This window comes from Patiria miniata, unplaced genomic scaffold, assembly GCF_015706575.1.
Source record: "Patiria miniata isolate m_02_andy unplaced genomic scaffold, ASM1570657v1 HiC_scaffold_4, whole genome shotgun sequence".
Taxonomy (NCBI): domain Eukaryota; kingdom Metazoa; phylum Echinodermata; class Asteroidea; order Valvatida; family Asterinidae; genus Patiria; species Patiria miniata.
In genome coordinates, this window is record NW_024037071.1 from 4813814 (window position 1) to 4841588 (window position 27775).

A 27775-nucleotide genomic window follows, 5' to 3' on the forward strand; every position below is an offset into this window, starting at 1 on the left:
ACCGAATGAAATGATGTCCTATCTGTAAACTACGTTACAAATAAAAGTACTGCAGTGTTTTTTATTGTCACATCAAGTTTGTATGGGATTACAATTAATACTGTGCTTGGCCCTTCCCCCCCCCCCCCCTCCCCCTGTATCATTACCCTGCATTGTAGGCAGCGTATTTTTCCCCTTGGAGCCATCTCTGAATGTAGGTCTGCCTCAATTGCCGCTTGAAATCACCGCTCGATAACATTTTATGGGTACTTTATCTGGGGTGTTTTTGTTTTGTTTTGAACTTTTGCCACGTGGGTATTTACACTTAATATGTGGGTTTTGTTCACATAGTGTTGGGTGCTGACGGGCTTACTGACCAACAAACAGATCTCGCGTCAAACCAACATGACCAACAAAACTATTTCGGGAGTGCGCCCTCTTTTGATCTTAGGATGGCAATAATCAAAGTCAGGTGCTCAACAAAACTTGCACAAGCAGCTTGTAATTCCGCATTAAGACGTAGGGTTTAAGACATTCCAACGTGTGAAGGAAGTTTGGCAGTCGTAAGATTATGCGGCACATACAAACTTATCGCGAAAATTCACCTATGCAAATTGGGGTCAACACGCCCCTCATTATGACGTCAACGTTGAGTTCGTGCTTGCGCTCATGCCATCAATTTCAGCCCGACTCACTTCAGTTTTATGAATGAAATCATTATGCATCGGAGAGTGAACATGCCAGAAATTTACAGTAGAAAAGCTCATGATATCTGCTTTCTTTTGCCGAAGAAAGCGTCAAAATCGATGAAATATTGCCTGAGTTTTGACAGTTCAAACATTTTTTAGCGTGTTTTTTTTTAGGAACCAAAACTTCTTATTTTTCGACGGAGTCCATCTTTTTAATCCTAAATTTCTTTCTTCTCGAATTTGGTTGGGGAAAACCTGAATTAGTTCCATATAGAACAGGTTTTCAGCTTTTTAGTGGTGTGGCACATGTGGGTGGTCGGTCTGATACGGCGATGGTCGCGAGCAATATGCATAAAAATTGCTCGCTAGAACTGCCCAAAATTGCGAATGATAGTGAAGTAATCACGTGATATAAACACGTGCAACGTGCATGAGATATATATAGCTCAGTGGAAGACGGTTACGAAGATTAAAGGGATCCCGTTTGATTAAAGGGATCCCGTTTGATGAAATGTGTGTGTGTCTCTTTTTTTCTGTCCCTTTTCCCCTGTATCCCGATGCGACGGGGTTGGGCGGTGGGTTGGGGTGGGGATGGCCCGCGGGTGGGGCGGGGGAGGCCTGCAGGTGGGGTGGGGGCGGGGGGGGAGGGGGAGGGGGAGGGGGAGGGGATGGGGTGGGGGCGGGGGAACAAAGACACAGTGGGTGGAATACGCACATTCTTTGGGTGAAGGGCCATTGCATATATCCAAACACCTTGAGGGGTGGGGTGGGGTCCCCTGGGTGGGGGGAAAGGAACGGGAGGGGGGTACTGAGAACCAGGATAATGGAATATTTCCTGTCTTTCATTTCTAACACCTGCACCATATCAGGACTCCATGGAAGGGGAGTGCACATAAGGGGTTGCCGGTGGAGGGGGGGGGGGCGTGGGGGAGGATGCCTCGTGAGTGTAGAGGGGGTCGGGGGTAGAGTACTCAAAACCAGGAAGCTTAAAATCCGGGGGGGGGGGGCTCAAAAGGAGGAGGGTGGAATTTCACATTTCCTTTTCTTTTTTTCGGTCCTTGCAACATATCCCGACCCTAGTGGCCGGTGGGTGGTGGGGGCCCCCACCAACACAGAAATCTTGATATGCAAATTAGGTAAACAGCGCCGCTCATTATAGCATCATCATGAAATTCTTGCTGACGCGCATGCCATCTACTTCGGCCAATTTTCGGCCAGACTCCTTCAGTTTTATGAATAATATCACTGTAGGCCTACATCGGAGGATGCACCTGCCAGAAATTTACATGCTGAAAGCAACAGAATGATGTCCGCTTCCTTTTGCCGAAGACAGCGTCAAAATGAAAGGGTGAGTTTTGACGATTAAAATATTGTTTTCGCGTTTTCCTTTTTGGAACTCAAACTTCGTATTGTCCAAGGGAGTCCATCTTTTCAATCCTGTTTTTCTTCCTTCCAACATTTTGTTTGAAATCAAATGAATTAATTCCGAGTAGTTGAGTTTTTTAGCTGGTGAATGGTGTGGCCTAAGTGGGTGGTCGGTTTAATAGTGCGATGGTCGCGAGCAAAATGCATGGAAGTTTATCACTGGAACTGCCAAAAATTGCGAATGATTGTCAATTATTGATCACGCCGGCTATATCCGGCCCGCCGGCACCGCGCGCGTTCTAATAAAAACCCAAGATTAATAAAATGATCGGTTACACCTCTATGTTCCGACACCCCTATGTTCCGACTGCACATATTCCTATTCCTAACCCTAACCCTAACCGGGAGTAACACAATCTAGGTTGTCGGAACATAGGGGTGTCGGAACATAGAGCAGTCACCAAATAATCAAGATGTTTTGTTTTCTGATAAATGATGTGACTTTATTATTGGGAATACCACTTTCTTTTTTTCCTTTCCCCTGCCCTGGATACCATATTCCGACCCTGGGGATGGGGCGGTGGGGGGGGGGGGGGGGGGGCGGAGCGTGGTGTTCAAACCACGCCAAGAGGGCTGAAATTGTTTTTTCCAACAAGTGAAGTTTGTCTTTTAATTTGGTGCAATGACGTTCCCGACCAGACTTTCTTTTACTGCGATATCATGGACCGGGCCGGGGTTGAGGCGGGACCGTATCATAAGTCCGACGCCTCATAGGTCCGACGCCTCATAAGTCCGAAATTTCGGACTTATGAGGCGTCGGACTTTATTTATTCCGCCTCATAGATCCGACGCCTCATAAGTCCAACGCCTCAAAAGTCCGACAACGGAAAAACGAGTGTCGGACTTACGAGGCGTCGGAGCTTTGAGGCGTCGACCTATGAGGCGTCGGATTTATTAGGCGTCGGACCTATGAGGCGTCGGACTTATGGGCCTTTATTTGGTTAGGGGATGTGATTTTGTCGGACTTATGAGGCGTCGGACTTATGAGCGGACCCCGTTGAGGCCGGGTAGGGGTTGTGGGGGGGATTTCCCAAAACAAAGAGGGTGGAATGTCCTTTATGTTCTTTTAGTTATTAATCCTAAGACGTGCTGCTCTTGGGGGGAGAGAGGTGGTGGGGCCACATGAGTCGGGGGGGGGGGGGGGGGTTAAGGTACTCCAAACCAGGAGGGTTGAATATCCCGGGGAGCATCAGAAGGGGAGGGCCTGGAATTTCCCAATCTTCTTTTGTTTTCATCATCATCATCATCATCATCATCATCATCAGACGTGGTAGGCTACTGCCCGTTGACGCAACAACCGTCCACTTCTTCTGGGTTGTGTGACTGGTGAAGGGGTGATTTCCTTCGCTGAAGGGTCGCCGCAGTTAGTTTATCCACGCTGAGACCGCTCCATCTGGTGAGGCCGTCGATCCAGCGGAGTTTGGTCATTGCATTATATCCCGACCCTTGGAGACAGAGGGTGGGGGCCCCGACAAACTATTCACAGAAACCTTCGTATGCAACTAGGCGAACAGCTCCGCTCATGATGACGTCATTGTCAAGTTCTTGCTTCATTACGCGCATGACATCGTCTTCGGCCAATCTCACTGGGAGTCCATCTCTTCAATCCTATTTTTCTTCTTTCCAACATTTGGTTCGAATTCAAATGAATTTATTCCAAATAGTTGAGGTTTTCAGCTGTCGAATGGTGTGCCACATGTGGGTGGTCGGTTTGATAGTGCGATGGTCGCGAGCAATATGCATTGGCATTTTTCGATGGAACAGCCAAAAATTGCAAATGATTTTCAATAATTGATCACGCCATCACCGCTTGCGTTCTAATAAAAAAAACAAAATTAATCTAAAAAGCAAGATTTTTTGTTTTCTGATGAATGATGCACCTTTATTACATTATTGGGAGTAGGCCTACCCCTTTCATTTCATTTCCCCTGTCCTGGATATCATATTCAGACCCCCGGGGTGTGGCGGGGGCGGGGTGTGCGGTTCAAGCCATGCCAAGAAAGCTGAAATTATTTTCTTTTCCAACAGTGATTTTTGTCTTTTTACGGTGGTGGTGCAATTACGTTCCCGACCAGACTTTCTTTTTTACTGCGAGAAGGGACTGGGTTGGGGTGGGGGGGGGGGGGGGTTGAGGCCGGGTAGGGGTTGTTGGGGGTCGGGGGATTTTCTTCCAGTGATTCTAAGTTCCAAATCTGCATGCCCAGTGGGTGGGTGTGGGAGTGGGCAGGGCTGGTGGATTTACCAAACAAAGGATTGCATATTCTTCAAGTGATTTTATTCAGACTTGCTTGCCCGTGGGTGGAGGGGGGGGGGGGACGGGTTGGATTTCCCAAAACAAAGAGGATGGAATATCATTCCTGGGAGAGAGAGGGGGAGAGAGAGGTGGAGGGGTTATAGTACTCCGAACCAGGAGGGTTGAATATCCCCGGGAGAGCCGCAGATTGGGAGGGCCTGGAATTTCTCAATCTTCTTTTGATTTGGTCCTTGCATTATAATCCCGATCCTTGGGGCAGAGGGTGGGGGCCACAACAAACTATTCACAGAAACCTTCGTATGCAAATTAGGTGAACAGCGCCGAATTTTATGACGCAATCGTCAAATTCTTGCTTTAAAATACGCGCATGACATCGTCGTCGATCAATTTCGGCCACTCTCGCTAGGAGTAGGAGTCCATCTCTTCAATCCCGTTTGTCTTCTTTCCAGTATTTGGTTCAAATTCAAATGAATTTATTTCGAATAGTTGAGGATTTTAGCTGTCGAATGGTGTGCCACATGTGGGTGGTCGGTTTGATTGTGCGATGGTCGCGAGCAATATGCATGGACATTTTTCGAAGGAAATGCCAAAAATTGCGAATGATCAGTTAGTCTGTATACAGTATACACGTACGTACGTGCAGCAGAGCAGGGGATCTACCCGATGTTCCCCAATACCGATGTTCCCCAATACCGATGTTCCCCCAAATCCATAGGATTAGGGTTAGGGTTAGGGTTAGGGTTATATTGGTAAGGATTTCGAGGAACATCGGTATTAGGGAACATCGGAATTGGGGAACATAGACATGCACCCGTGCAGGAGCTATGGAAGAAGCGTTACAAAGCAAGGATTCCGTTTGTTGATGGCCTTTTTTTTCGTCCCTTACTATCCCAAAGCGACGGGACGGGGTTGAGTGGGTGGGGTGAGGGAGGCCCGCGGGTTGGAGTGCAGGTTGGAAGGGTGGGGAGATAGGGGGCGGTGCACCGGGAACACTCCATGCACATTGTGTATTGACCCTTTTGGCCTTGCCAATTATCCCGACCCCTTGGGGCGGGGCGGGGATAAAATTTCCTTTGTTCCTAATTTTTCCTTTTTTCCGTGCACCATTATCCAGACCCCGGGGAAGGGGGCGTTAGGGACGGGGGGAGGGGCGAATGGGGGATGGGGGCAAATGGGGGATGGGGCCGCGTCCCCACTTCTACGCCTGTGCAATTAAGCGTGCGTGTGTGTGGGTGTGTGTGTGTGTGGGGGGGGGGGGGGGGGGGGAGTTTAGAGTACTCCGAATCAGGAGGTTGGAATATCATGGTTTTTTTTATTCACCCTTTGCGCTGTCCCCTGGCGCGGAATGGAATCGTCACCGACACCACGAAGTAACACCCATCTACATACCAGTAAAAACTGGCAATCGGAGAAAACGGCAACTAAAGTTGAACGCCTTCTAAAACAGCACTTTGCGTCAAAACGACAGAGTATTTTCAGTTGGGTTTCTCGTTCTGGACATTTGATGAATTGAATTTATTAAATTTGCTGTTTTTCACTCGTTTGTGTATTAAATAAACAAGAAATAAGAGAAAAAAGATGAGTGTTAGTTCGTGAAACCAAAAAAGCTGCGAAACTGTAAATTTTCGTTTTCACGAAGTAACGCTCTTCAATGTATTTAACATGAGGAAAGTGCAACTTCAGGTCAGCACGCGCGCGCTCATACAACTTGCTACAAGAAGAGTGTTACTTCGTGAAAACGTTTTTGCTCACTTATGAGCAGAGTGCGCGCCATGCATTGCAATGGAAAATGGAACTTGAGTGTTACTTCGTGAAAACGAAATTGTCACTTTTGCGCAAAAGTTGCCATGGATACTTAGCGTAATTATTAAAGTAAAGCTCTTGAAGCTTTGGAACTTCGTGCAATGGTAGGCCTTGATGAATAATGTTAAAAAATCCAGAAAACTGAAAATCGAAAAAAATATGCTTTAACACGGTAGTGTTACTTCGTGGTGTCGGTGACGGAATATGGGGTGAAAATATCTTATTTTCATGCAATGATGTTTTTGGGTTTTTTTTGGGGGGGGGGGCTTTATACGAAAACTTAAAAACAGTAATCATGAAAAATATAAAATTTAATAAAAATGCAAATTGCAGAAACGAATATCTCATATCTATTTTGTGAAAATGTTGTGGCTCTGAAAAGAGCCGTTTTGGTTTTAGTTTGTTGATTCGATGATTTCTTCGAAGGCTTGGCCGACACTTTCTTCTGCTTGCTCGATGTGTTCTTGCTGGCTGGCTTCTTGGCTGGCTTCTTGGCTGGCTTGGCTGGCATGGCTTGGTGGAGGATTTCTTGACAGATGTATATTTGACTTGGATGGCGTTTTCTTGGCAGCTTTCTTGGGTGACTTCTTCGGCGCGGGTTTCTTGACTTTATTCACCATTTTGGCTTTCTTGGCTTTTCTGCAATCTTGGCTTTCATTTCCCGTTCCTTCTTGGCCTTGATTCTCTCCTTCTCCTTAGCTGCATTAGCCTTGGCCGGCAGCCTTCTCTTTCTCCTCGGTGGTGTCAAACTTGAACGTACCAGCGGCTCCCTTACCTGCCATCCGAGTGAGCCTCCAACTTCATTGATTCATGTTTTATTATTTAAAAGTTTACTCTAGCATGGCTTATTACACAGAAATTCTTAGGGTGGATTATCTGGATCCGCACGTCCGTACCCCCGTGGGCGTACCAAACACCTCCCGCATGCAAAAAAAACCATATCTTTTTTCGCCTCTTTGGCCGACGTTCTGACTTGGTGGGTCCTTTTTCCGCAAGTTCAGAATATTTTCTCTAAAAATTGGTGCAAAATACATGTATTTGAAATGCCTTCCTTTGTCAGAAACCAACAAAATAGAAACTGCATTCTCATGTTTAGACGATACACAATGACATCAGAGGAGAATAACAATCAGTACTGACGAACTATTCGCTCACAAGATGCCTTTGATCACTAGTTCTCCATAATTATTTAGAGTATTTTGTATTCGGAGTATTCATCATTTTCCATCGTTTCTGACCTTTCAATAACATTGGACTTAAAGGGAAATCTTAAGGGCTCCGCTAAGCCTCATATCATGAATTATGTCAGACGCATATAGGCCCCAAGTCCGGCAAAATCTAATATAAGGCCCATAACTGTTATAAAATTCCGACGCCTAGGTCCGACACCTCATCAGTCCGACGCCTAATAATTTGGAAATTTCGGACTTCCGAGGCGTGGCGGGGGTCCAGGTTTATCATCGGAGGAGTCGGACTTGCGATATATAGGCCTAAGGCCCCAACCTTGATAGTATAGCCTCCCATGCAGCTACGGAACAACTCGAAATTTGGTTAATCAGGGTATATATATATTGTTTTATTTCGTAGTACTATGCAGTTTTCTTTGACCATGGAGGGATGGTTTGACTTTCAGGTTTTGAGTTATCAGTGTTGACTTTATCCAGATTTCGCTTATTCCAATTTGTCAGCGTTTTCACGAAGGGGTGAATTTGCCGCAATAGGTGTTGGGGTTTAACGGTTAGGGTTAGGTTTGGGGAACAGGTATAACATAATGCACCCGTTGAACTTGCAGTGGTTGTCAGAAAAGAGGTTTTAAGTTGGTCACGATTTGGAATAAACATTTCGCATACTACTGACTAACTTTTGAAACACAGATGAAACTTCAAAGATGTACCAATTACAGAATAATGGAACAACAATTGCGAGGTACCGGTATCGTAACTAATCCCCATAGATGTTTGTCTGGTCGTGAAAACTAAATCCCACACACTTGTTGTTTTGGCAAATTGCCGATACCCATTCCCCACCCTTTGCACGAATTTGTCTCTTCGTAAAAAATCAAAAGACATTCAGGTGAAGTTTTCTCAACATTGATTGTTATGATTTCGTTGATTTTATCTGATTTTGACCCAGACTTCTTTCCAAAAAATGTTCGTTGCGTGCAATTTCAGCCGGAACAAGAATTTTGAAAAAAGGTATGATTTTTGGATTGATAATTTAGTCCCTCCGTAAAAACGCTGAAAACCTTTTGCAATTTGATTCAAAAATTTCAAAACTATTTTTTAAAAGACTTAAATCTAAACATTAATGTGGCCTGACGTTGCGAACTTAGCAAGTTCTTCTTCAGAGGCTAATAAAACAGAAATGACAGAGGCACATGCATTAACAAGGGGGTGCACACAAACATGCAGGGGTGAAAGAAGAAACACAAAAGGAGGATTAGGTGGGAAAGGTGTGGAAAGATGCAGGGGAGGGTGGATGAGAGAACAAAGAAACAAAGGGAGATGGCAAACCACAAGGGGTCTGGTATGAACAGGGGAGGGACCAGAAAGACTTGTCATGCTTACTGCTTACTGCTTACTTACTCTGATTCGATTTTTAAAGAACGGGTTTTTGACTATGTATTAGCCTGGGGGAGATTATAATCTGGATTGTTTGTTTTGCGTCTGTTCTTTGACGACTCTTCGGAATTGCCCCCATGATCTACCCCTTTCGTGAAGTTGGCATCAAGTGTATTTCCTTTTATTTTCATGCCTTTGTTGTTATAACTTCTCGACATTATTGACAAGTGGTGAACATTCATATTCGTACTTGTATTAGTCATCTAAATTAAAAGCAAACACATTCTTGTCCTGGTGTAAATCAAAGAGTAAAAACAGTAAAAACAGCATGCAAGAACTGACAATAGTAAAACTTACATTTAAATTAACCTATGAATAAAATATGCCTGTAAAACACAATAATTTTTAAAATGATAACATAAAGACTGATAGCAAAAAGACACGATGCCTATCCGCCCTGGGCTAGCACTATGACAATGAAATATAACTTTAAAAATATGCCGGGGAAAAAAGGATAAAGAACTTTAAAAATGTTTCTTTTTTCCATCGTCGTAAAATACTAAAAACCACAGGTGCAGATTTTGAAAAGTTATTAAACGTAAATAAAGTTATTTTGTACTGTGTTTTCCAGTGGCTAATTCACAACAAATGATGTAGAGATCTAAACGGTCTTTCATATTTGCTGTATTATTATGTAACTTTGAATATACATGTAATGCCAAATTGCATTTTGGTCAAAAATAAAATGAAGCAAGCTTCGAGTCGAACTCCGATTTGAAAAAATTGACTTGAAGCTCGCCGATCCATCCAATACATGTACATACACGTATACGTATTTGTATGCAGCATGTATGCATAGTGCCTTGCCGTGGCGTGGGAACGTATCAGATTACATATCGGCCGACCGCAATATCGATCGGTTCAAAAATAGATGGTCCGCGCGGGAATTGACCTGGATTGACCCGCAAACGTTCGGGTTGTCTGTGACGTAGGCAAGTCACCGACATATTTTTCTAAAAATGACTGCAAGTGCGCAGGCGTGCAAATTCCCGCACGATGCATAGGCCAAGTTCGTATGTGTGCGGTGACGAAGTTCTCTGTAAGTCTGTTAAAATTAATCATAAAACTCACAATAAGCTGTTTGTATTTGTAATTAGCGTCAAATATTGTGGTTTAATTGGAATACATATTCAGGAGGTCTTAACAAGTGATCCCTCGGCAAGAATCCGAATTTTCCATTGGTCCATGATCGAATACGTTGCATCCGTTTCGTGAAAATGCCAAATCAGAAGAATGTCGGTCGTTTCGTACCCAAGTCGTTTCGTACCCAGGTTGTTTCGTACCCAGGTCGTTTCGTACCCAGGTCGTTTCGCACCCAGGATTCATGTTTGTCTTCTATATTGTAGCGTGATTTTCTTTGGTTGCTTTTCAGTTTTTCGAATTGTACTTTTTATAATTAGGCCCAAAAAAAGAAAGAATAGTTCTGCTTCCGGTTACCCGACCGACCCTATTTTTAGGCTGCGACCCTAAAAATTGTATCGGCGATTCCAAAAAAAAAAAATTAAAAAATGATTGAATAAATAAAAATAAAAATCTTATGTCTTGTCTGTCTTTACAAAGTACCTCTCAACAACCCTTTTGCATCAAAAAAATGCTTGTATTTATTGTTTTCTTACTTACATTCGCTGTTTTTTCAAAAGAAAACTCCGTTATTTTTACAAATTCACTGCGCGATTCAACTACATGTACTTCGCAATTCGATGTCTATAATCACGTGCATAATAAGCGCAATGCGGCGACGACTGGTTCCCGCCGCGCCGCGCAGGGGCCAATGATGAAATGCGGTAACTAGTCTGTGCACAGCTATGCGATCGATAGCGCTAGCATGGCTATGCAGGCGCAGGCACGTGCTCAGCGCTCTGTCAACTGGTCGGATTCGACATCGTAAAAATGCTGAGAAAGACATCGTAAAAATGCCAAGAAAACACCGATGGAGAAAGAACATTTTTGCAAGTTAATTCACAGATTTGATCTAGCTTGTCTGTGTATGTATTTTCCGTGTTTGCATGACTGGCTTAATCTCCTTTGTGCATCATAATTGACTGGGTACGAAACGACTTGGGTACGAAACGACTTGGGTACGAAACGACTTGGGTACGAAACGACTTGGGTACGAAACGACTTGGGTACGAAACGACCTGCTTCGAATCAGAATACTGCACTAAGTATTCTGATTTGGCATATTCAATAAATGACTACACGCACACAAAACTCAAATGAAAAGATTGTGAAGTTATAAAGTACAGGCCTTTCTTTCGTTTTACTTCTATTCCGTAGTGACTAAGGTTTTTCACTGTTTTTTTTTCAGTAAAAATAAAATGACTTCATAATTCTTCAAGTTTATCTCAAGTTCAAACTGTTCAACTTATTTTTCTAATGTAGTGGCTAGTGCTACTAGTTGCTATCGTTTAATACGACAGCCGTAACTGGTAATGCTATTTTCAACTGCTGTCGTTACAGAACCATTTGGTTCCCTGACCTAGGCCTAGTAGTAATAGAATTCAATACAATTGTATAGGATCATTGTATATACTCCATGGGCAATACTTGTTGGGTCCCAAAACGAGACAGTTTTTCTTCTAAATAAAACACAGTGTAATTGATAAAAAGAATATAACAATTAAGATAAGACTAACTTTGGAAAAAAATAAACCGCTTTGTATTGTTGTTTGTCAGATAAACATGTTGGTGTTGACTGGAGTTCCAGATGGCCTGTTACCGATTACTGACCCCCACTCGTCTTATCTTGGTCGTCTTGACTGTCTGCTTGACCAGCTTCATTCTCTTCTCCATCACTGACGACTGTACCTGCGCCAGCATCGATGTCCTGGTGCAGAAAGTACGCAATCTCCAAGAGGAAATTAGGACTAAAGATGATGCACTTACAAACTGCAAAACGGCTAAGAGAGGCGGCGAGGAGGGGGATGATGCGGTGGGAGACGCGAGCTGGGACCCTCATGTCCTCTGCATTCTTGTGCCCCACCGGGATCGCTTTGAAGAGCTGATGGAGTTTGTGCCGTACATGGACAAGTTTTTATCACAACAGATGGTGCGGCATAGATTTGTAGTTATTAACCAGATTGACGCGCATAGGTGAGTCGATTGCCTGACTGGGGAGGAAAGGAGCCGGGGGTACATGTAGGTGGGGGGGGGGGGGGAGCTCTTGTGATGTAAGATGCATTTACAGACAGAATGACAGAATTGTACAACTACTACTAAACTGGTAACTTAGTTTTAACCCTAACTCTCACAGAGTCTTCAAAATCAACAAGTGTGTTTGTAATATTTTGCATGGAGCTCAACTCTACCACAAATAATCTACATTTGACTTAGTTGCCTTGGAATATTAAATATAAAAATGTTCTATTGGGACTTTGCAAATTGTCAGGGTTTTTTTGCTGGGGGGGGGGGTGTACATTTTGGAAGGATTTTCTAGTGTGGTCATGGATACACAAGTTGGGGGTAGTCTCTGGATCAGACATTCACGCGTGCAGAGCCACGGTCGAATGTCTGATTATCCTAAAATGCAGATTTTATGCAATCCCTCGTGGCACAGGAGAGAATCAGCCAACAACTCTACTCACATATGGTCCGAGCCGGGAATCAAACCCAGGCCACAGTGGTCAGAGGCGGGCACTTTACGCACGAGCCGACCATCTTATCATGTATCTTAAGTATGTGCCATCCATGCCTTTCCCTGCCTCAGATTTAACAGAGCATCACTTCTCAACGTTGGCTTCAAGGAGTCTCGTGACAAGTGCAACTACATCGCCTTGCACGATGTGGACCTTCTTCCCAGAAACCCTGCCATCACATACCACTATTCCAATGTGAAGGATGGGCCTTATCATGTGTCTGCTCCAGAACTTCACCCTAAATATGACTACGAAGAGTTCATTGGTGGAATTATTTTGATGTCGGTAGAACAGTTTGATCAAGTAAGTATTCATGATTAATAGTAACCTTTCTGAATTCCTTAAATACACTAGAAGGTTTTGTAAGATTTTGTAGGATTAATGCCCAGCCAGTATTAGATAATACAGGGCTTGAAATTGCAGTGGAGGAAGGTTCCACTGTAATAAGCGCAGGGAGTTAGACTTGCAATGTAAAGGAGCCTATACAATGGAATTTGTGTAAAGGTAGAGTAGATCATTTGCAGCTATCTCATTGTTTATTGCTGACCAAAGAGTTTCCTCACAGCATGGCCAAGCTTTCTGTCAATACCCTTTGGCAGTTCTTGCAGTGTACTGTGGTTCACCCCAAAGTACAGTGGCAGATATTGGCGGGCTGTGCAAAAAACATGGGCGAGTCACTTTTTTTCAAATACTGAAGTGATTTGGAGGATCAGGTAGAGAAAGGGTTAAGTAAACTTTGTCAAGCAGAAAGTGGTTTTATGAATTTGAGATTTATATTATATTTATATTATATTATATTTGTATATGCCATGATGAAGACTATATTACGTTTCAAAATGAAAGAGTGCTAATATTTTTTTCTTCTGATTTTGCCCAACCTGTCATTAGTTGAACGGTTTATCCAATCGATTCTGGGGGTGGGGCAGAGAAGACGATGAGCTGTACATGAGGATACAAGAAGCACAAATGAAGGTTAGTAACTCTACCTTACCTTCATCAGTCATTCATTCATTCACTCGTTAGACAGGCATTTGCCCGTGGTCTCCTCCTCAAATTATACACAGTTTGGATCACTGGCTCCGCTCCCACCACAGCCCGTCTTTCCAGTGCTGCTGCCTATAGTTCGTTGGTGTCACACCCAGACCATTCACGGATGTTATCCAACCAGCGCATCTTTGGACGGCCCACGGAGCAACGACTGCCTTGCACCCGATCACTACCTTCATCCTAACCCCAAAATCCTTATGAATCAATCAGGGTTTTCTTGATGATGTCAAAGGATTGAGGATCTTTATAAACTTGTTGGAGTTGAGATTTTTATGTGTGGAGTATTGTGGTTCAGTGTAGCATTTTGAAAAGCGATGCAAGAGTTTTTTTTTTAATGAAATCTTTGAATTTCACCTTCGTGGCCAATAAGTTATAATTTTCGGATTTTGTACATTTCAAAAGGCACTTCCAGTTCTTTACGTTAATGTGAATATCTTTATTTGAGGGACAAAAGGTCATGTCATCTTGGCAGAAGCTTAAGTCTTATAAGCTACTTTGAATATTAAAAAAATGCCTTATTTGTTTTATGTGTGTGGGCAATTGTCGGGGCATTGTCAGGTCAGGGAACCAGACTAGCTGGATTGCACCCGTTCACGGATACATGTATGTGACCGATCGCAAACAAAATGTGGACTAACTAACTTCAGTAAATTGGAGCAATTTAAACTAACTTTATAAATTATTGAAAGTTAATATCATAAATACTTTGATGTTCATGTCAGTTTTTACTCATTTTACCCTCGACAGATTACCAGGCCCAAAGGCATTACCACTGGAAGAAAAACATTTTTCCACATCCACGACAAGAAACGAAGGAAAAGGGACATGAAGAGAATCGGCAACCAACATAGGGTAAGGAAATGTCAACTGTGCAAGTAGTGGTGGGAGAACTCGGAGATCTCAAAACCGGTTATCCTTTTTTTTTTTCAAACCGAATAATGGTTATCTGATTTCAATGAAAGTTCCCATCCAGCTCACAGTCTTGCCAACAAAAATGTGACGGGTGAGGCGCCGCATTAAATGCCCTCCAAATGACTGGGTATAGTTTGCAGGATTCAATGACCACTGGGCCTTTACAAAAACACTCCAGAGCTGTAATGTCAACAAGAATGGATGTGAACTTTCTGCTAAGTCAAATGGGTAGGCTATTCGTATACTTTAGACCAAAGGATTTGCGATGAACTTGTGATAGTCTTGAGTAGGAGTTACTATCAGTCCAGTAGGTTGGATTCCAGTGCCATATTTGTGAACCAAAGTCAGGGGCTTTAATTAGGTTTATCGCACGCAGTGAACAAAAGGATTGTTTTAACCCCCGACTTTGGTTCACAAAAATGGCGCTGAAATCAAAACTACTGAACCGAATCGGGAGTTTTTGTTATCATTTTTCTTCTAACAAAATTTCCTAGCCATACATATCAATTGTTTAGGTCTCTGGATATTGGAAGTATGAGGTTGTGTTTTTTGGGGACCACCCTGTATATTTTACACATAAAGCAGAGCTGACCAATGGCAATGAAGGAAAGATACATATTGAAGAGTGTCACACAGCCTGTAAACTATCACTTCTTGGTTATATTTTCAGGAATCCTTTCACAGAGACAGAGAAACAGGGTTACACAATGTCCAGTACAATGTGCGCAGCCGTCAACAGCTCAGCATCAACGGGGCCAAAGCGACTTTGTTACACGTGAAGTTTGACTGTGATGTGGAGGCTACCCCTTGGTGCGATGATTCGTAGACGTCCAACTTGGAGCTAAACCCTATTACCTTCTCAGATCCCTCAAAATCCATCCGGATGTTTTGTAAGATTTTGCAGGATTGAGGAAAGCAGAGCCCAGCCACTGTTATGAGTCCGAAACTGGCTTCCAGAGCTACGGCTAAGTCGGTTGTGAGGATAATCCCATGTAGTTGTAATGATTGAAGACCTAGACCATAGCTCTAGATTTGGATGCTGCCTTACTTGATGCCTGTTAAAACTTTTTAAGTGTAAAGAAAGTGTCATTGGGCTCCTGCATGTATAGTGGAGGATTTCGGAGGATCTAGGAACGGCATTAGCAAGTTTTCCTTTGTAATATTCACTATGAACTGTGGACTGTAGACTACGCCCCGTGACCACTCGTGAAAGTTTGTAGGGGAGACACGTGCGTTCGTTCACTTGTTTCCCGTGCATATGGCATGAAGTAGGGACGATGAATTTTGATGTGTCTTCGTGGGAGTGGCAGGTGTACTGTAGCAGTGCATTCAAGCCCCTCGCACTGGTCCCCCTCTCTTTGTAAGCGAGCGAGGGGGTACTTTTGCATCGAGTCCACCATGAGTCTACTGCTGTAAACTCCAGGCTTGTTACCGTAGACTAGAACACGGTGTGATGGCTGTGTTTCCAGCTCCTAAGTGTGTGTCAATGCATTGTTCCCTGTTGTCAAGCTAATTTTTTAACATAGTACAATCGAACCTCGTTAGAACAAACTCTGTTAATACAAAATTCTGGTTATAACAAACATAAAGCTTTAGTCCCGCCTGTGCATTTATGTGCACAATGAATGGGACTGATGTTCCTCTAATAATACAAAATTCTGATATAACAAACAATTTGGTTATGTCTGAACGAGTTTGTATTGACGAGACACGACTGTACATGTATTCCCTGCCAAAACATGTGGGCAGTTTGATTCGGCTAAATCCATGAGCTTTTTTGTCATAACCAAAGGAATTTTATATAACCCTATGCACCTCCATTGGGTAAACTGTATGCTGCAAATATTAACAGCTTGCTTGTTTTTTTTTCAGTTCAAACACATTATGCAAATAACCGTATTCAAACCCAATAAGTACATGTAGTGTTTTTGACGTCTCCGATAAACAGTTCATGCAGTCTGACGCTTACCAATGGTCTCACCAAGATTATCAGGGTCTGGCATGTGATCTGCTTGCTCCCCCCTACTTACAAAATTTGGAGATGACAAATTGAGCTTTTTGTTGTTAGACTTAGAACCCCCCCCCCCCTGAAAAAAATCTGGACCCTATTAATATCACTGAGAAATCCGAAGGACACTTTAGAATTTGGCGATGTACAAAAATACACAAAAAAAGGAAGGCCTGATTTCTTCAACATTGACATTCCATATCATGGGTTCTGCATGTTAACAGGGTATTATATTGTGCTTAAGTTTATAGCTGGACAGAATTGGTTGAAAGCTTCGAGAAATGTATTACAACTGACCAAATAAAGCTTATTATTACAACCCTTGGTTTCCATCCCACCAAAGCAGGTTCTGTACCGCTCTGTTCTGAATTATATGAGATATTATTAAAGTTAAATATGAGAGGCTGAATTAACTGTTTATTCATATTTTTGCTGAAGAGAAAATGAAAGTTTTAACCACAAAAATACGAATGATGTAATGAGTAGTTGTAATATGAACCATAAATAGTTAAAAATGTATTAGACTTTTTGTTCCTTTATTTCACAAGACAATTGTGACAGTATCTTACAAAATGAGTCCCATGTTTTTCTTTACTTGGGGCCTACCTTTTATCATATCTAGTCGAACAAGCATAATCTGCTCAACATGTTGGTATTATAAAGATGCAGATATGAACTTCTTTTAAAAAGCAAGGCCTAGGCTTATCACAAACAGCCCGCGATTGTGATTCATTTTGTTGGGTTGAGTAAGTATAAAATTCTGTTTCTGTTTCACAGAAAATTATACCGTATGCAATTTTGTTTATATAGCTTATTGTCAAAGATTTTGTAACATCAAATTTGAACTGATTATAAAATTACTATTGTAATAATGACTATCCTAGTTGTTGCAATAGAAATATTAATAACGGTAACACAAATGTTTAATTTGTTATTTTTGTTATTTGAAGGATATGATTGTGCAACTCGAATAAATAATCTTGTGATTTTAGCTTAGCCTTTTAAATAAGCTCCTGCAGGAGCTTGTCATTTGGTGGTCTGTCTGTCTGTCTGTCTGTCTGTTCCTGGAAAATTGATCAAATTAAGCCCTCTAAGTTTCCCATAAAATATAACTACCAAATTTAAATTTTCATCAGCAAAAAAATTAATTATATTAATTATTCAACAAAAATTGCTACAATTCGGAAAGATGTTTATGCAAATGGGGGCAAAATATGTGGATTAGTGTCATAGTCACGTGGTATTTATTACAAATCACTATAAATCTAAAGTATGGTACGTGTTCCATATGTGCCATCGAAGTCGCATTTTTTGGGCTCCGACACTGTGACAGGAATCGTTTTGATAGAATTCATGCAAGACTTTCATGCAAGACGGTCAGAGCTTACGTGCACTCGCACTTGTTTTGTTCTAATTAAGTTAAGTTGAGTTATTGGGCGGAGATAATAATGTCGGTAGAAAAAAAGGGTAAATGCCATGAGTGTCTTATAGTGTACAAAACATGTATGACGTTTCTCAAGTTTGCTTTTTATTAAATATTCTGTTACTGGAAAAAAAGAAATTGTTTGACAATATTGACAGACGGCCAAAAAGTACACTGACAGTCTTTTGCGCGCGCGCTGCCTAAACTTTTGTCTCTAAAAAAATATAGGTGGCGCTGTTTCTTTATTTATTTGGGTTTAAAGAATTGGTTCGCGGCGCCAATTTACGGATTACATGCAACTCCGTGCGCGTATGATGCGGGAACCATGCAAAATGTCAATATGGACAAGGATGCTGTCGAAGAAGCGACGGAAAATCCGACGATTTTAGACTGCGTACCGACGGATCAGTTCGGTCTGAGAACATTCACAAATGAGCAAGGCAAACAGGAGTATCAAGTGGTCAAATTTGACGCCACTGGGGACTCTGGGCTGGTCGTGACAAATGTTCCCGTGACGTTACCTGAAAATGTCTCGGTGCATGTTGATCATGCAGGAAGGTAGGCGAAACGGAAGGCTTTTCCGACAGACTACGAAGTATTTTGCCTGAAAGTGAAACTAAAAAGTGATAGGCAAATGAATATTGCACAGTGACCATGGTGACTGGGGGGGGGGGGGGACTTAAAAAATTTACCGTGACAAATCTTAGTCTGGTTCCGAGCCATTAATGTGACTTCATTATATTCATGATATGGGAATCAGACCATTTTACTAGCTGGAGTTACCCAGCCCTGAGTTTTATCATTGGGTTGTCTATAAGGGCTGGAGCGAATTTTTCTCGTAACTTGTAGTATTTGCAAAAAAATTTGGAAAATGTTCAATTTTGTCCCCGTTACACACTAATTGCAACTGCAACTCACCCCAAACTTGCCTGGAATAACCATTACACAGGTCCTTGAAGTAAAAAACGATCCACGATGAAGATTCAGCCTACAATTGCAGTGAAAACAGGAGGAATAACCGCTAACCTGACAACCTTTCAGGCATGGCCAGGACTGCTATTGGTTTGTGCACAAAAAAAATTGTGTACAATGAATGGCGGTCGATTAACAGGCACAGAGAGCGATCGCTGTCAACTACTCGTTTTTGCCGGCTGCGCTGGCGTTGGCGCGTGACGTCACGCGGAAGCGTAACACCCGATGACTGTTTCATGCACTAGTATAAGGTTTACCACTCGCATCACAGCTTTGGTACTGGAACCGCAACCAATAGTGCATGAAACAGTCATCGGGTGTTACGCTTCCGCGTGACGTCACGCGCCAACGCCAGCGCAGCCGGCAAAACGAGTAGTTGACAGCGATCGCTCTCTGTGCCTGTTAATCGACCGCCATTCATTGTACACAATTTTTTTGTGCACAAACCAATAGCAGTCCTGGCCATGCCTGAAAGGTTGTCAGGTTAGCGGTTATTCCTCCTGTTTTCACTGCAATTGTAGGCTGAATCTTCATCGTGGATCGTTTTTTACTTCAAGGACCTGTGTAATGGTTATTCCAGGCAAGTTTGGGGTGAGTTGCAGTTGCAATTAGTGTGTAACGGGGACAAAATTGAACATTTTCCAAATTTTTTTGCAAATACTACAAGTTACGAGAAAAATTCGCTCCAGCCCTTATAGACAACCCAATGATAAAACTCAGGGCTGGGTAACTCCAGCTACCATTTTACAAGTTCGGACTTTATTTGTCTTTAAATAAAAATTCAAAAGCTAGGACAAGGTGCATGAGGAGGTAATTTAAAATAATAAAAGAAGAATATTCTAAGTAGACGTTAGCCCCATAAATGTGGCCAATTTACTGGACTACCTCCATAAATAAAGGCCACACTTCCACCATGTACAAAAACATGTCGAACTTTGTCAAATTTTGATTTTCACATTTAGGCTTAGATTGTAGTTAATTTTTGCTTTAGACGCATACTCACCCTCTTTATAGGCTTATCAGAAAGTGCTGCCTTTTTCAGATGTCTATTTTTTGTGAAATTTCATGTTGAAATTTTGATATGTTGAAATTTCACGAAAAATAGACATCTAAATTTATGAATGAATTTTATTATTACTAAGTACCCGTATTTCTTTCTATGAATGATAGGCCTAAGTTTGTTATTAATTTTCCTATCCCTCCTTCAAGATTAACTCTTCAAATCAGTGGCTCCATTGACGGTCTAACTGGTGATTTGGGTGGCAGTGGAGATGCAGTCCCAATCACCACAGGACAGGTGGCTGAGACCCCAGCCAGCTTTGGCAAGAAGCTTCCCCCGATGTTGTTACAATCGCCCGAGGCACTGCCAAGCGTCCGGACTGTGGACGGCGTCTTGCAGATGGGAAGAGTCTCGAGCATCATGGGTAACGTGACGGACTGCCTGCGAATGATGCCAGAAGCTGATCCCCTGGATTGTATGGATACGGTGGTACAGACGACCGCCACACTGACGTCGACCCCTACCAGTAGCAGCTTCACCGATGTCATTGCGACAATGCAGGACTCCATTCCCAATCCGAACGGAGCATGTGCCATGCCTGTAAATGTTCAGGATACGGGGGATGTGGACACGACATCAGAAGCGACAGGAAGGGTTGAGGACTCCATCGTCACATCCAACTCTCTGATTGATTCCTCAGAAACAATGCGGCCGGTGTCCATCACCGAAGTTATGGGTAGTATAACGAGAACCTCAGAGTCGCAAGTCACAGGTACCCTCACCGGCTCAGTTCCTGTTGATAATCTGTCCTCATGTTCCTTGCCTTCCCTGGTCAGCATTGGTGTGCCAAATGTGGAACTCACCACAACAGGTAAGACATGTTGTGTTTAAAATTTGTTTAAAGGATGGGTTTGTTAAAAACATAAACAGGAGCTTTGATACCAGTTGGAGTACAGTTCCAGTCAATATGTGTATGATACATGTAGCAAATATACTTTTGAAATGTTTGAACATTTTGTTAAAATTGTGGTCATCTCTCCATTGCTAGGTCAATTAGTAATCAGTCCAGGTCCGATGGTCTACGCTGATCAATCCAACAGTCTTCTGACAATGCCAGCCTCCGTTCCTGAGATGACTAGCCCTCTCAAGGAGAACACCATTACGCCAAATGTGCTTGTGGAGAACCCACCTGTTGTCAAGCCCAAGGTATTGTTCAAGGACGAAGAAGTGATGGTGTAAATTTTTAGCCAAACCCTTTCAGAGGCAACACGGCTTTGAAAGTCTTTGGGACCTTGCTGTATTGCGCCAACACCATCAGTGCATAAAAAGCCAATTCCGAGACAGTTTGAGGTCATACCTTTGAACAGTGCCACAGTTTTATACTGTTGTACTTGGCACCCAAAGACCCTGAAGCATTTCAGCCTCAAGATTTTTGATCTGATGGATCTTGTTTACACTGAGCAGACTTGTCATTTCAACAAATGTTCCATGTTGTTGCGCTGAGGTAAAATACTGTAATCAGAAACGGAGCTTAGAATTGATAAAAATGGATTATCTGGTTCAGGTCTGGAATTATATTATGGCGACAGAGGCTTTGGTTTCGCTAACCTTTGGCTGAACTTACGCACTTACGCACTGCAGCGCACGCGCGTCTGTTCTTTATCGACATCATTCACGGAGCGTGCCTACTCCCATCCTAACGCGTGTGTAGAGAAATGCAGTATTCCTCTTGCCCTAACGAGGTAAGTTTTTGTCACTTCGTGAAAACAGAAAAACACGGATTTCAGGATTTTGTCAACACAAGCGATAATTACAAAAGAAAACAATATTTCGCTTTGAAACTCGACCAAATTCGCCTTTTTGTCAAGTGCAATAAATTGGTCAGCAAAACTCAAAATCGAAAAATTATCGATTTTGCAGGTTGAACACTGTTGAATAATGCAGAAGTTCTATTCAGCAGGTGATTTCAAGGTACAAAGAATCAAGACCTACAAATGTTATCAGTTTAATTTTTTTTTTACTCAGGTCAAAAGGAAAGGTGGCTGGCCCAAGGGGAAGAAGCGTAAAAAACAACTGGTACCCAATGTCCCTAAAGCACCAACCACAGCGTGAGTACTATTGGCTGTCTCAATCCTCCAAAGTCTTCCGCGCGGTTTTGGAGGTTAGAGACTGAATTCAACATGCATTTTTGGAGGATTGTGTAGGATTGAGGACACATGGATATTCAGTATGGGTTGAGTTTGGAGGATTGAGGATGAATGGTGTTTGAAGAAGAGGAGGATTTTGGAGGATTGAGGCTGAATGCATTTTTAGAGGCAGGGCTGTTGGAGGATTTTGAAGGCTTAAGGCAGTGGGTATGGGATCTCTATTTTTTGGAGGATTTTGGAGGATTGAGTATGGCTCCTTGCAAAAAGGGCCTAGGTATTATGGTTATTGGATTAGTCTGTTTCTATCACAACTAAAGAAGAACTTAATATTTTCTTTTCTCCTGTCCTCCCCGATTGCCCACAGCTATTCTGTTTTCCTCAATGAGCAGCTGAAACTGATGAAGGAGAAGCACTCTAAGAAGCAATTTCCTGAGATCATCAAGATTCTGGGCCATACCTGGACTAAATTACCTGAAGAAAAGAAGAAGGTAACATGTACAGCTAAGTCTGGACTTCTTGATTTGGACTGTGACAATCAAACTTGATAAAATCAAAGATTGAAACATTCACAGCCTGTCAATTGTACCAATATCAGGCCAGGTAACAGAACTGTTAAAAGTTGTCACCTGATAGATTTTGACTGATAGGGTGCTTCTCTCCAGATTGTCACTAACAGAGGGAGGGTTAAGGTTGTGTAAACAAGAATGCGTCCAGCGTTTTTAGATGCTCACCAAGTCTAACATGTTATCTTTCAAGTCGGGAACAATTGCAAAGTTTACGTTATGTCTGCACATGGGGCTGTGTGTTGTATGCTAGTCCTCAAGCTGAATATCATCACAAAATTCAGCAACGTCTTGAAGGAGTTTTAAATTAATTTTCTCAGACTTGCCTCGCTTATATGATGTACATGTATTTCTTTAACCAATGCAGAAATACATGAATGCAGCAGCGCTAGACAAGAAACGCTACATTGATGAACTTCGTGACTTCCAACACAGCGAGACCTACCAGATGCTACTCAGACGACAGGTGGCCAAAAAGATCAAAGACTTGACGGGTGTGTATTTTGCTAAGAGTTTAAAAGAACATCAGTTAAAGATGCCGTCCCTGTGTTCCCCCCAAAAACAGGGGGAGTTAAACTCCAAAATATAAGGGACAGTGTACCTTTACCAATTCGCTAACTTGCAATGTTGTACACCCATTAATTTGACCGTCTTGATGCGAGTAGTACTTTTCGGTGAGGTTTTCCTGATTTCTGCATGATTTCCTCTTTTGTTACAGGTGTTGAGGGTGCAACCATTGATCCTGACGTCAGCGCTTCGGTTCTCAATGAATTACAATTAGAGGTGAGGTAGTTTCAATCAATTCAGAGTACAGTCGAAGGAATGACTTACTTGACGATCCAAATTTCATTCCTTAAAGTCTGCAGTTAATAGAGAATGTAAGTTGGTCTCAAAACCTACAAGATTTTACAAGAATACAACACATCCGGGCACAATGATGTAAAGGATCTAGAAAGTGTGCAACATGTTTTTGTTTTGCTTTTATTTTGTGACCTGCTTGGGCCAATTTAATCCGGGGAAATAAATGGGTATTTCAGAAAAAAAAAAGCATTACAAGTTGCAGCATATTAAAAGTATCACACAGAGTATGCATGGTTTATCTGAATGTGCCTAAATCTTTATCGACTGGGGTTTGAAGACGTTATTGTATTCTGCAGGAGGACGACCCGAATGACCTGCTGTGTAAGATATGTGACCAGTGTTTCAGCTCGGTGCATAACAAGAGAGAACACATGTATGGCAAGCAGCATCTACTGACACTGACTGGCAAGCTGTGTGAGTTAAACCGTCTTTATTTGTAAGATTACAGGTGCACAAATTGTTACACGATGGTGTAAGATTGTAAAATTTCATTGGTTGAGAACTGTCATGTGACCCACTGTAGGAGTTCGTGTATGGCAACCTGATGGTCTCCAGAGTACATAGACCTCATGGCTACCCGTTACATCACCTCTTATCATTCTTAAAGATTTTTGAATATTTTTGTCCCTGCTGCTTTGCACAACACAGCTGAAATAGACCCTGTCATCCCTGGGAACAAGATTTGGAATATACCCCTCAGTGGGCGCTTGTCAACTCGGACCTGCTTGCATTTGTAACGTGTTAGTGTGTTAAGTCACTGGATGATTTGTACGCAGATAATAAATTTAGGGTGGGAGGGGGGCGCAAAGCTAATCGTCCTTACCAGCAGCAGAAGCTGAATTGTGAAGGATGCATCTACAACACGGTCGAGTAGAAGCCATGTCAAGTCACCTTAGGCTGCCGCCATACGACCCACGTCTGACCACGGAGCACAGCCAGGTAGAAAGTGTTGATTTTGGCAGAAGCAGGAAAACCGGAAAACCCTGAGAAAAAAAAACACCCTTGTGGCACAGGAGCGAATAAACGAACAACTGTACTCGTATATGATCCGAGCCGGGAATCGAACCTGGGCCACTGCAGTGAGAGGTGAGTGCTTTATATACTGCACCGTCCATGCCAACCAATTTTTTCACCCATTCCTGTTCAGCGAAGTTATTTTCAAATCTGCCAAACTTCTTCCTTTTAATGACAGGTGAGATTGAGAAGGAAGTTCTGGAGATGCAAGACAGCAACCAGTCTATACTAGACCCCCCACCCCAACCGATGGTAACGGAGCAATCCTTACAGCAACATACAGAGGAGAGTCAACACACGGACCAGGCAGGAGGGACCAGCAGCATGCCGGATACCAGCCATCAACAACAACAACCCCCCACTGTGCCAGTCAGGATCGACATTGAGCAGTTCAAGGAAGGCTTTATGGAACTCAACCTTGGTGTGTGTGGATTTGTGATCATATCAATTCACTATTGGATCTTTGCCCTTCATCGATGTAATTTCATAAGCATTGTACACTCAGAGGGATTATGTGATAAAAATGTACAAGCAGTCTTGGATGGGACGTGAACCCGTGACCTGCTGCTAAAGATATTAATGTCAAACATTTAATTTTTTAGGCCAAGCCTTAACCATACCCCCCCCCACCAAGAATTATAGCATTGTTTTTATTTATTATTTATTTCTGGTAAGAAACCAAGGATTCCTCAAAGACGCTCTAGCCACTGTATCTCGCAAGCCTGAAGAAACCTGTAGAGAGAAGTTGATGAGAAGAAATGATAGTTTTAGAGGTGGGAGGAAAACCTCGGAAAAATATTCTGGGAAAAACCCACGGAATCAGGTAGGGACTGAAAACCCAATCCACACATTGGCTCAGGCAGGATTTGAACCCAGGTCACAGCAGAGGAAGGCAGGGGAAGGAACTTCAACAGGGAGATTTTGGATAGTGTGGAAGGCCCTTATTCCCATGAAGACTTATCATAGCATTGTTCTTGGTTTCTCCACACAGATCGAGAGATTGAACTGCGGGAGTTGCGGTGTCGTGACCAGGAACTGTTTGAACTCAACATGCAGCTCAGTGGCCAGTGCCAACAACTGCAGGTACATCAATTAGGTCACTTTACCCGTGTCCCTTGGACTTTTTCCCCCTGTTATTTTGAAGCAGTATTAACAAACTTCTTGGTTGATGAGCTTCAAATTCATCAATTGTTTTTTTTTTAATTTGGAATTAATTATACCACAATATTATTGTTGTGTAAAAGTATCTTTAAATTTAGTCTGGAGGTCTAAAAGGTGTCTGAAAACAAGCCCCAAAATTACCAAAATGTCACGTTCAATGGCTGGTGTCTAATATTTAATAAACAAATATTTTGAGCACACTTTTGTTAACCTCCTAGTCTTGTGGACTTCACAACCCTTCAAGTTTTTCAAAACCACTTTTGGTTCTGCCCATAGAGTCAGCGCCCATACTTTCTGATTCCTTTCTTAAACTTAGGATGCAGTTACCAAGGCAACACTGGAACTCAACGAGCTGAAGCGAGTGGACACAACTCTCAGGGCCAAGCTAGAAAGCCTGCGCATGGTTCCTACACTCTTCGGTGTCATCAACTTTTGACAAAGGCATTTCTGTTGGCATATTAAGTAAATCTTAGAATTTTGTGAAATAGCATTTATAAAACTGTATTAAACAGATGCTTATATTTAAAAATACACTTTATTTCACATTTCTGTCCCTTGAATTAAGTTATTGACAGATTGGGAGACTGTTATTTTTATTTGTTGGGTAGGCTGCTTGGATCACTCTTGGAGGAAGAATACATTAAGGAGTGCATAAGAATTATAAATTCATAGATGTCAGATGTAACATGGACAGGAAAAAGTGTACCCCAATTTTATTGAATGCCCCATGTCTATGCTGACAGTACATTCCCTAAATGTAACGAGTTACGTGACGTACGTGCCGGCTGGATTTTCTGACCTTTTTGCTACAATGAAACTGCTGTCGTCAGCCTGGATAATTCCACTTCGGAGAAGAGCTGCTTAGATTGCGGCGGATCAAATTTAGTGTTCTGTGAAGGATTTGTACATTACCGCCTGGATGAACTATTATGAGACATGCATCGCCACATTACTGTCTTCTGTCATGGTTTTATACTGTTAAATCTATGTAGTGCAGTGATGCATAATGTGGAGGAATCAATGAACCATGGCACTAACAAATACAAGTGAGATGTGGTGATGCTACTACTGTTTGGAGTCTTTCCCAAGATGGTTTGTAAGGACTGAATTTGTTGAAAGTTTTAACAACCACATGAACCCCCCCCCCCTTCGCACATGGCATAGTTGTGTATACACTTTCAATTATGGACATTCCACCGCCCTTTTTCGTTTATACCTTAACTTTTGGAAGGCACCCAAGGTTGACATACACACATTAAGCATTGTTTTAGCAAAATGGCCAGTTCTAGTGTGTTTATTAAAACAAACATCATTTGTGATACCATTTGAAGCTGCATGGTACTTTTTTTCGACAGTGACAACAAACCAGTAGGACTAATTCCACAGTGTGTTTTGTAGTTTCCCTTCAAGAAATGTGTTTCTCAGTTATTTGATACTACTGGTACTAACTGCAACACTTGTTCGTTGTCGCTCATAAGGATTCCTACTACATTTATCTCACCACTCCTCAATGTCACTTTGATAACTTTTAATTACCGCGCGATTTTTCACGAGGTGTGCTTTTTTTTTTTTTTTAATGAAACAAACAAGTAAGGGATTTAGGGATTGAAATCAACTTCTTTTTCTTGCCTTTGATTCTTGATTCGTTAAACGAGGGATGCAGAACAGATTTAGTGTTTAGGGTATTTATTATTTTTTTCCAATTTCAAAAATATTTCGTTTGTATCATTGTATATATTTGTGGCTAAAAGCCTGACCGTAATACCTGTACAGTGTAAATACAAATAAAATGTTATTTGTTCAAACAAAAAAGGGTAATTAAAATTGCTATCTTAAACCCAAAGCTATTAATAAATAAAAAGACAAATTAAAAAGAGTTTGTAAATGTTATTTTTGTCGTGATTTATTTGCATAAATCGGAATCAGTTAAAGACAGATTTCATCTAAAATATATATAAGAAAAATATCGTAGTTATTGCTACACATCTGAGACTGTCTTTGAACACTTCTTGGTTCTTATGATCCATCATAGATCGGATATCCACTGACTTCAGTCGCCCACTTCAAAAGATATTCTGTTGACCTTAACAGTTTTTTTTGTGTGGTGTGCTTTTGATCATATTCTTGTGGAATTTGGGCAATACATGCGTATTAATATCAATGTGTAAATTATTTTTATTTAGTTAAGAAATACACATGTAGCTGTTCCCATAAAACACCCAAATTGGAGTGGTGGATACTATAGATCCATTGCATAAGGC

The 27775-nt window shown here is 42.1% G+C and overlaps 2 protein-coding genes across 2 annotated transcripts; both read left to right on the top strand.

Annotated features, from left to right (window-relative positions):
- The first annotated feature begins 461 nt into the window (after nucleotides 1-461).
- Nucleotides 462-17287, top strand: LOC119739734 (beta-1,4-galactosyltransferase 7-like). Its single transcript, XM_038214771.1, has 7 exons — nucleotides 462-551; nucleotides 9792-9810; nucleotides 11448-11864; nucleotides 12478-12709; nucleotides 13295-13378; nucleotides 14201-14305; nucleotides 15036-17287. The coding sequence occupies exons 3-7, from the start codon at nucleotides 11479-11481 to the stop codon at nucleotides 15189-15191; spliced, it is 963 nt and encodes a 320-aa protein (XP_038070699.1). The 5' UTR covers nucleotides 462-551; nucleotides 9792-9810; nucleotides 11448-11478; the 3' UTR covers nucleotides 15192-17287.
- A 781-nt stretch (nucleotides 17288-18068) lies between these two features.
- LOC119739910 lies at nucleotides 18069-27391 on the top strand. The gene is made up of 11 exons (XM_038215042.1): nucleotides 18069-18354; nucleotides 19978-20639; nucleotides 20817-20974; nucleotides 21794-21876; nucleotides 22280-22403; nucleotides 22846-22972; nucleotides 23197-23261; nucleotides 23636-23753; nucleotides 24532-24774; nucleotides 25345-25436; nucleotides 25831-27391. Exons 1-11 carry the CDS (start codon nucleotides 18122-18124, stop codon nucleotides 25948-25950), a joined length of 2025 nt encoding a protein of 674 aa, XP_038070970.1. The 5' UTR covers nucleotides 18069-18121; the 3' UTR covers nucleotides 25951-27391.
- Nucleotides 27392-27775: the final 384 nt, after the last annotated feature.

Bases quoted from the DNA above. Each gene is read 5' to 3' on its own strand.
- LOC119739734 (XM_038214771.1), top strand. From the start codon at position 11,479: ATGGCCTGTTACCGATTACTGACCCCCACTCGTCTTATCTTGGTCGTC. The intron at 11,865-12,477 runs GTGAGTCGATTG...TCCCTGCCTCAG, and splicing joins AACCAGATTGACGCGCATAG to ATTTAACAGAGCATCACTTC. The intron at 12,710-13,294 runs GTAAGTATTCAT...ACCTGTCATTAG, and splicing joins CGGTAGAACAGTTTGATCAA to TTGAACGGTTTATCCAATCG.
- LOC119739910 (XM_038215042.1), top strand. From the start codon at position 18,122: ATGCAAAATGTCAATATGGACAAGGATGCTGTCGAAGAAGCGACGGAA. The intron at 18,355-19,977 runs GTAGGCGAAACG...CCCTCCTTCAAG, and splicing joins CATGTTGATCATGCAGGAAG to ATTAACTCTTCAAATCAGTG. The intron at 20,640-20,816 runs GTAAGACATGTT...CTCCATTGCTAG, and splicing joins TGTGGAACTCACCACAACAG to GTCAATTAGTAATCAGTCCA.